This window comes from Serpula lacrymans (genome assembly GCF_000218685.1).
Source record: "Serpula lacrymans var. lacrymans S7.9 unplaced genomic scaffold SERLAscaffold_11, whole genome shotgun sequence".
Lineage (NCBI taxonomy): Eukaryota > Fungi > Basidiomycota > Agaricomycetes > Boletales > Serpulaceae > Serpula > Serpula lacrymans.
The window spans coordinates 1,608,437-1,618,390 of record NW_006763300.1 but is presented as its reverse complement, the minus strand read 5'-3'; the positions used below and the strand labels follow the sequence as shown (position 1 = coordinate 1,618,390).

Here is a 9,954-nt window from a genome sequence, read left to right as displayed (position 1 = left end):
GATGGTCACCACCTAGTCCAATCCGACAGTTCCATGGCCTTACCAATGGACTGGTTGTGTTGGACCACCTGGTCAAATGAGGGAGGGAGAGGAGTAGTCCCAATTTGGAAGAAGTGAGTCCCAGGCAGCATGTGGTAGATGTAGCTGTAGCAAAGACAATGGATGAAAGATAAGTGTACCCAAGTGAATGGGACAGCAATGAACATGGGCAACGCAAGGGGATAAACCTTCTCCAGCTCAAAAACTACCCACCCACGCTCCAACCAGGCAAGACGAGCGGCCAATGTTTTGATAGTATATGATGGCAGATTGACGTCATGAAGATGGACCTGTTGCCCTATTTGGACTGGCTGCCAGGGCTTTGCTGATATCAGCAGTGGCACGTGGTAGTTGACGGATTGGCAATGGAAGCGGATAGGAAGTGGTGACATCAGAAATGGTGGGGAAGCAAAGAAGATGAGGAGGAGGAGGAGGGTGGAGGTGACAAGGAGGTGAACTAAAATAGGGATTCAGAAACAACCGTCAGGTGAGAATAAAAACGAGAGTAAGGGACCCATGGTGGGGCTAGGCAAAGGAAGGGAAGTGAAGGAAACGACAAAAGTGAGGGCGCAATGCAATATGTAGCCAGTGGCGATACAAAAAATTTGCCGAAATGCCAAAACGCAGAAAGTACCAAATGGAAAAGCAAAGGTGAGTGTGACTGGATTGCCTAATAGAGGTGGTGCTGATCAGCCACAAGTTTGAAAAAGGCAATATTAATTACTATTCCACGTGGCACTGTGCCTGTGTGGCACAAAGGCGAGTCTTTTTGAATATTCGCTTCGTTATTGACACCTGTCCATGCTACCAATCAACTTTGGTGCATGACAACAATCACCTTCGCCAGAGTCGAGGCGCATGCAGAATTTAGAGATGATGGTCCGGATGGCCATGAACACCGCAATCCAGGACAACAATGCAGAGTGGGAAAGGCAATTCCTGCAAAGAGACACAGAAGTTGCAGGCTTGCAGAGAAGGCTTGCAATGCAGCCGCCGCAGCAGCAGCAACAGATGGACTGGCCTATCAGACACAAAGCTGGCTACAGAAAAGCCGCATTAGCCAAGCCGGAACCATATGACAGTATGAAGAAGGAGTTCTGGAACCTCTTTGAATCACTACAGCTTTGTTTTGGAGCAAACCCAGAATACTTCCGGATAGAAGTATACAAGATTAATTTTACTCTATCCTATATGACAAGCGGAGCAGCGGCAGCACTTAGAACAGAATGGGTGGAAAGAAAGATGCTGGCAGATGAAAGGACAGACATCGAAGAAATGGAGCAATTGGAGAGCTGGGCTCATTTTGAGCCATGCTAAAGGACCATTTCCAAGATGTGTTCAAAGAAGAAAGAAGCAAGTACGAAATCATGTACTTGAAACAAGGTACTCTCACTGCGCAAGAGTACTTTGTAAAATTTGAAGCAACCAGACGACTGTGAGGCAACGATAAACTATAACAAAAACAAAACCTGTCTCCTTCTGCACTTGCAGGGAATAACAGGTTCAATGAGCTTGAGGTTGACAGACGCTAGTAAATATAGCCAGTAGAGGACTTTGAGAGGTGAGCTTCAAAGGTTTTTGTTGAGGAGTAAAGCGGGTAAATTCAGTAATAGAAAACTAAGGAGTCATACATGAATAGGTAAGGCTTTATATAGTGAACTGTTCATTCCTCAGACCGAAAGGAGAATATATGAAAAGTGGTCTGAGGAATCAATTGGCCAATAAGAAAAAGAGAGAACAACTATTGTACAACTTTTATCTTGATTAATCAGCGGTGAGAGATTTGTACTAATAATAGAGGTTTGTTACGCGTGTTCAGGAACCGTATCCTCATGATGAGGTACAATCCTGAACAAAGTGTTTATTAGTATATCCAGGCTTTACTGGGGCTTGGAGCTGGTTGGCGAGATGCCTACTACCAGTCCCTACTCAGTGTGCTGGCTGGCTGGGAGCAATATCCAGTCTCTGATCTGTGATATAAAATGGTAGTGATGGTTAAGAAAGCCTGTGAGGGCTATGAGAAGTAAAATGGCAAATGATACCTCTAGCCCTAGAGCCAGAGGTGTAATTGGAAAAGTGTTCAAGAACCAAGACATAGCGAAGATAAGAAAATAATAAAGTGGTCCTTACAACGACGCGCAGGATACAACATGAAAGGGAATGAACAATTCCTGAACACGTTAATCAGAAACAATATCAACGCCCTGTTGATAAAACAAATCATCTACTCAGGAAACATTCTGAAAACATATACTGAGTGGAAAACAAGGATCATCACCAATGATCAATTATGGCGAGATCAAGCAGAAAATGAGCGGATGATGAAGGGTATGGCCAGCGGCAGCTCCGGTTCCGGAAACCGGGGACCCAATGGTCGGTACCGAGGAGAGGGTGCTTCGGAGAAGAAGGCCGAGACAATGGAAGAGAAGAAAGACAGTGTCATGCACCAAAGTTGATTGGTAGCATGGACAGGTGTCAATAACGAAGCGAATATTCAAAAAGACTCGCCTTTGTGCCACACAGGCACAGTGCCACGTGGAATAGTAATTAATATTGCCTTTTTCAAACTTGTGGCTGATCAGCACCACCTCTATTAGGCAATCCAGTCACACTCACCTTTGCTTTTCCATTTGGTACTTTCTGCGTTTTGGCATTTCGGCAAATTTTTTGTATCGCCACTGGCTACATATTGCATTGCGCCCTCACTTTTGTCGTTTCCTTCACTTCCCTTCCTTTGCCTAGCCCCACCATGGGTCCCTTACTCTCGTTTTTATTCTCACCTGACGGTTGTTTCTGAATCCCTATTTTAGTTCACCTCCTTGTCACCTCCACCCTCCTCCTCCTCCTCATCTTCTTTGCTTCCCCACCATTTCTGATGTCACCACTTCCTATCCGCTTCCATTGCCAATCCGTCAACTACCACGTGCCACTGCTGATATCAGCAAAGCCCTGGCAGCCAGTCCAAATAGGGCAACAGGTCCATCTTCATGACGTCAATCTGCCATCATATACTATCAAAACATTGGCCGCTCGTCTTGCCTGGTTGGAGCGTGGGTGGGTAGTTTTTGAGCTGGAGAAGGTTTATCCCCTTGCGTTGCCCATGTTCATTGCTGTCCCATTCACTTGGGTACACTTATCTTTCATCCATTGTCTTTGCTACAGCTACATCTACCACATGCTGCCTGGGACTCACTTCTTCCAAATTGGGACTACTCCTCTCCCTCCCTCATTTGACCAGGTGGTCCAACACAACCAGTCCATTGGTAAGGCCATGGAACTGTCGGATTTGGACTAGGTGGTGGACCGGTGGCTCCAGTTTCTTTTTTTTCAGCAGAACATTTATTTACAGTGCGATTATTTTTGATTTTTGAATCATTTTATGGACACATATTTTTTTAGAATGCCTGACTGACAATAAAGGAACTGTGTTGATACTGATAGTGTTTTGCCTTGCCCTTTTTTTACTGCATCTTCCCATGACATCATGATTTTCCTGCTCTCTTTTTGCTATTGGACTTTACTTTATGGCTGTACAAACCTGTGACATGGCTCACAGCATTCATTGTTCTATCCCTTTCTTTTCCTTTTCTCGACAATCTTATCCTGTACTACCTACACAGGATTTATCAGCATACATTCCTTCCTTCATGTTCTTGTTCATTCTTTTTGCACAGCTATACTGTGCATAGCCTACTTTTCTTTTACTATATAAACCCCTGTATTTTACCTTGTAAAAAAACAAGAACTCAAATCCAGACTTTTTCTCTAAATCTCAAGTTCACTACTCTGCTACTTGTGATCCAGTGTGGTCACAATACTTCCCACTGCTACCACTGTTAACTGCTGTCATCATCACTTGTCACTTTTTTTTTGAAAGTGATTATCATCCCTTTTGATTAGAATCTTTCTGAGCACTACAGTCTGTGCGTCGGGAGCCTGCTATCACTGGGAACTTTGTCACCTCATCACATTGTCATTCTCAAACCTACCTTGTGCTACAATTAGCAAGTTAGTGCTCATTTATACTAGCCACAAAGCCCCTATCTTTCTACACTCCAACTATCCCTCCTCCTCAAAACCCACACCCATACATCTCTGGGTTTTACTTTGAAGGATTGTTATACGTACCACCCCACAAACAACCAGACCACTCCACTGTTCTAGGAGGCAAAGCCCATAAACAAGTTCCGTGGAATCTGGGAGGATTGTGTGTTAGTTTGTTTTTGTGTGTGGTTTTTCTAACAGCAGTTCTTATCATCGACAACGGTACACTTAACGTGGACGGCTGTATCACACACAAATGTTCTTTTGTTGTCTAGTACCAAGGACACAGAGAACAAGTCACCGCCAAAGCTACCCAACTAGGGAAGATTAATTTAATCTTGGGCTGGACCTGGCTATTTAAACACAATCCTGAGAGTGACTGGCAGACAGGGGTTGTCACATTGTCACGTTGCCCTCAGGAATGTGTAAACTTGGGTAAACCAAATCACGTCCATCACAATAAGCGTCTTGAAAAGTTAAACGCTAGTCACGTTTACGAGCTCAGACCTTTAGAAAAGATCAACGATGACAATGATGAGGTAAAACCCGAAGAAGAGATTAAGAGGCTGGTACCTCCCGAGTACCATGACTTCTGGAAAGTCTTTTCAAAACATAAATCAGAGCGCTTCCCAGAGGCTAAGCCTTGGGACCATGCTATAGATTTGAAGGACACCTTCAAACCGAGAAAAGGACATATGATACCACTCCCTGCTCCAGAAAGAGATGAGGTATCAAGTTTCATAGATGAGCAGCTTAGGAAGGGTTACATCAGACCTTCCAAAAGCCCTATGATGTCCCCAGTGTTCTTCATTCCTAAAAAGGATGGTAAGGAGCCAATGATTATGGACTATTGTTACGTGAATGAGCACACGGTTAAAAATGTGTATCCGCTGCCTTTGATCAGTCAGCTAGTAGACAAATTGGCTGGTGCCAAGATCTTAACAAAGATGGATCTCAGATGGGGATACAATAATGTACGCATCAAAGAGGAAGATGCTTGGAAGGCTGCGTTCACGTGCCACCGAGGATCTTTTGAGCCCCTCATTATGTTCTTTGGGTTGACCAATTCACTGGCGACCTTTCAGAACATGATGAATGAGATCTTTGTGGATATGGAGAACTGTGTCGTCATTTACATTGTCGATTTATTAATATTTACAAAGTTAGACAATGAGGCTGAGCATGATAGGATCATGCAAGAAGTCCTTCAACGCTTACAGGATCGGGACCTATTTGTCAAACCCAAAAAATATAATTTTAAAGTGAAGGAAGTAGACTTCCTCGATATGATAATAAGCCAGAACAGAATCAGGATGGATCCTGAGAAAGTGAAAGTTCAAGCTATTTTGGACTGGCCTGAACCCACTCGCGTCAAAGGAGTTAGGGCCTTCCTTGGCTTAGGCAACTTTTACCGAAGATTTGTCAAAAATGTTGCAAAGATAACGAGACCGTTGAATGATCTCACTAAAAAGAACATTGTTTGGCATTGGGGCGCCAAAGAACAAGAAGCTTTTGATAAGCCTAAACAGGTGTTTACAACAGCGCCCATTTTAGCATTTCCAGAATTAGACAAAGAGTTCTGGCTAGAAACCAACTCTTCTGATTTTGCTACTGGGGCTGTTCTGTCAATTAAATGCCCTGATGACAGGCTGATACAATTATATATACATCAATATTTGATTCCAAAGTCAGCTAACCTGTTAGTTTTTTGCATTGATGCGTCATTTGCACGAATTATACAGATTTATATAGAACAACTTTTCACTGGGGCTCAGCACTCAGCAAAAACTCTATACTAATCACTATGCCTGCCTCATGTTGGGTCAGATGAGTCTATTAAGAACAAAGCTTGAAGGAAGTGTCTAGCCACTTGCTGAGAGCAATCAGGGACTGGAACTAGAGTCCAATGTGAGTAACTAACTTATTAGAGAGTATGACAGGTATACAGTACCTAGAGTCCAATGTGAGTAACTAGAGAATAGGAAGCATTGGACTCTGCAGTACTGTCCGAAGTTTTGTAAACAAAGGTAAACAAAGCAGCCACAAAGGCGAAATAATAGAGAACACAATCAATAGTGAATGATAGAAGAATAGACAGAGAAAGGAATGAAAATATATAGGTAGCACAAAGGTGCAGAATCACCAAAACTAACACTCCCCCCTGATGCTGCACCTCCCAAGCATCAGCTCCCCCCTGATCTAATAAGTCCCATCATCTTCCTGAACACTTCCACTTTAGGCTTGGCAAGAGCCTTGGTCAACAAGTCTGCAGGCATTTCAGCAGTGGGAACAAAGTTAGGAGCAATCTGCCCAGAGTCAACAACATCTCTCAACCAATGCCATCGCAGATCAAGGTGTTTCATCCGACCATGGTGCTCAGGGTTCTTGGATACAGAGATGGCAGATTGGTTGTCAATATGAAGGGTGGAAGGAGAGGTGATAGGATATCCCATTTCCTTCAACAAATTTCGCATCCAGCAAATCTCTTTGCCAGCCTCAACAGCAGCAATGTATTCTGCTTCAGTGGTGGACAGAGCAACAATGTTCTGAAGCTTGGAGCTCCAGGAGACAGCACCAGATCCCATCTTGACAATATAGGCACCAGTAGAACGACCAGAGTCCTTGTCACCACCATGATCAGCATCAGAGAAAGTGGTGAAGAGTTCAGTGGAATTGGGATCAGGACCAAGGACAAGGGAATGATCAAGGGTGCCTTGCAAGTAGTGGAACAAGTGCTTGACAGCGCTCCAGTGAGTAAGACCAGGATTAGAGTTATATCTGGCAAGGACTCCAACAGTGTAGGCAATGTCAGGACGAGTGGTAGTGGCCAGATACATCAGAGCACCAACAGCAGCAAGGTAGGGAATGTCCTTCATCAAAGCAGCATCACTGGATGTTTTGGGAGACATGTCCTTGGTGAGGCGCAAACCAGGATCCATGGGAGTGGACACAGGCTTGCAATCCTTCATGCCAAAGCGCTCCAGAATGTCCAGAGTGTACTGATGTTGGGAGAGGGAGATGGTGCAATTACTTAGGTCTCTAGTGATGGAAATGCCAAGTAGGTAAGAAGTAGGGCCAAGATCACGAAGCTTAAAGTGCAGGGAGAGGTCCTTGACAGCTTGGTCAAGTGCAGAAGTAGAAGTGGATGCCAGTGTCATGTCATCAACAAAGACAGGCAGGATAATACGCACATCAGCTCTGTTAAAGACATAGATGGCAGAGTCTGAATAAGTACGCTTGAATCCGAGTTTTTCAAGCACAGTGTGCATCTTCTGGTTCCACATTCTGCCTCCCTGCTTTGTCCCATAGATGGCCTTGTCCAACTGGCAAACAAGATTGCGAGGACCCTGATGGAATCCCTCTGGCTGATGCATGTAGACCTTGACATCTATGACTCCATTCAGAAATGCATGGGAAATGTCAATGGAGCGTAAATGGAGGTTGTGGATGGCTGCAATGGCAAGGACAACTCTGATGGATGATATGCGGACAGTAGGTGCAAATATTTCGAGGAAATCAAAGCCAGGGCGCTGGTTATAACCTTTGGCCACATATCTGGCCTTGTAGCGCTCAACAGTGCCATCTGAGTTGCGCTTGATCTTGAAGACCCACTTGCCACCAATAGCCTTGACTCCAGGAGGTAGTTCCACTAGTGACCAAGTACCATTGCGCTCATGAGCTTGAAGCTCTTCCATGGCTGCCTCTCTCCATTTATCTGCATCAGGACGCTTCATTGCATCTGCAAATGACCTAGGCTCAGCAGAGTCTCCAAAGTGTGCCACTTCATCATCAACTGCCTCAGAATCACTGTCATCACTCTCAATGGCAGGAGTAGGTTGTCTGTGTTGAAGCCACCATGGTCTAGGTGGTCTCCTAGCCCTTACAGGGCGTCTCGGTGCAATAGGCAAGTCAGGAGAAGGTGAGCGATGAGGAGGGTGATTTGGAAGCTCAGGAGGTTGATTCACAGGTGGTTTTGCATCAAGGTCCAAATGAGGCCCATTGTCAGGCAATGGCTGAGGCTGCTGAAGCGCAGCTGGTGGGCCCATATCTCCCCCTGGACCTGGTGCAGGGACATCCTCAATCAGGCCCAATGGCATGGATAGCGAAGGTGGAGTGGGAGGTGGAGGCGGGACATTGTCAGAAGACCTCTTCAAGCCAGGGAAGTAGCGCTCATCAAAATCAGCTCTCTCAGAGATAACAGTGCGCTTGGTGGTAGGATTGTAGAATTTCCATCCCTTGTACCCCTCAGGGTAACCAATAAACAAGCATTTCTCCATATGAGAGCCAAAGACGCCTCTTTTGTCCTTTTGCACATGCACATAGGCAGTGCAGCCCCAAACGCGAAGGTGAGACATGTCAGGCTTGCGTCCATACCACAACTCAAATGGAGTGGCATGGGCCACTGCATCAGTGGGACACCTGTTCCAGACATGCACCAAAGCGGACAGACATTCACCCCAGAAGCTGTTAGGCAATGCAGACTCTGATAACATGGCAGTGATACGCTCAGTCAGAAGTCTGTTTGCTCGCTCTGCCACACCATTCTGCTGAGGACGATTTCTGGTGGTATGCTGTCTGACAATCCCATGGTCATCTGTAAATTGCTCAAATTCCTTGGACATGTACTCTCCCCCTTTGTCATCGCGCAGAGCCTTGATTTTACGCTCCAATTGAGTCTCAGCATAAGCCTTGAATCTCTTGAAAGCATCAAAGACATCTTACTTGGCCTTGAGAGGCACAACAACACGGAATCGACTGTGATCGTCAATGAAGGTGACCCAGTAGCGATAACCAGAGAATGTGGGGGAAGAGACTTGGTGTACATCAGAATGGATGAGGTCCAAAGGATGAGCAGAGCGAGTATCAGATGAGGGGAATGGATTGGCATGCATCTTGCCAGACAAGCACGGTTCACAGACAGGATCAGGAGCAGCCTTGGATTCCAGTGTAAGCCCAGTGACCAGATCTCTCTGTATCAGTCTCTTGACATCAGCATGATGGTGGTGAGCCAATCTGCGATGCCAGAGCATCAAATCAAGTGGTATAGTCACAGTAAAATGTCCCAATTCAACACAAGCAGCAGTAGATCCATCAAGGAATGCTGCATTGTTGTCATTGATAGTTGCAGTGAACAAGAGAGTGTTGTCACGCATAAAGGACATGGAATGAGACGAAATAGTGACATTGAAACCACTTTGACGAGTTAAATACAAGACTGAGAGGAGATTATTTCGAAGATCTGGTACATGGAGCACTCTAGAGAATTCCACAGCCCTAGCCACTTTGCCATTCATCACAGGATTAAACACCACAGTACCAACACCAGCTGAATAGACAACAGTGTGATCAGCCAGCTTGATTGGCACACGATATGGGGTATAGTGGTGCACCCAATGACGATGAGGTGTCATATGAGAAGTGGCGCCTGTGTCTGCATTCCAATCAATATCAGCATCAAGTTAGAGAGGGCAATGAGGATCAGAGGGATGAATGGAACAAAGACTTGCATTTCCAGCTGATTCAGTGACCACAGTAGATGAATTGGCATTGTTGGGCGAAGATTTGGGCTGCTGAAAGGTATTCTGAGAGTTGCTGGAGCCTGCCTGAGCCTTATTGCCACGCTTGTAGCGATTCTTAGCACCCTCCACTGCCTGTTGGTGACTAGCAATGTATCTGTGGCATTTGTCTTGGGTATGACCAAGTAAACCACAGAAATCACACTGAACGCGAGTAGAGGTGGTGGATTGGTTGCAATGATGGCAGTTAGGATGGGTGCAGGTGCTATTGGCAGTGGTAGACGAAGAATGCAAGGCAGAATTGACTTCAGCACGACGACAGTGATTGACCTCTTCAGCAAGGAAAGCATCCCTG

General features: G+C 45.4%; 2 protein-coding genes across 2 annotated transcripts; one reads left to right on the top strand and one right to left on the bottom strand.

Annotated features, from left to right (window-relative positions):
* Positions 1-924: 924 nt before the first annotated feature.
* On the top strand, positions 925-1,356 carry SERLADRAFT_441192 (uncharacterized protein; the record flags this gene model as incomplete). Its single annotated transcript, XM_007321698.1, has 1 exon — positions 925-1,356. One exon carries the CDS (start codon positions 925-927, stop codon positions 1,354-1,356), a length of 432 nt encoding a protein of 143 aa, XP_007321760.1.
* A 7,891-nt stretch (positions 1,357-9,247) lies between these two features.
* SERLADRAFT_397597 (uncharacterized protein) lies at positions 9,248-9,697 on the bottom strand (the record flags this gene model as incomplete). The annotated part of the gene is made up of 2 exons (XM_007321697.1): positions 9,248-9,514; positions 9,591-9,697. A coding segment is annotated over one exon (185 nt), but the record flags the coding sequence as incomplete, so codon positions are not given.
* Positions 9,698-9,954: the final 257 nt, after the last annotated feature.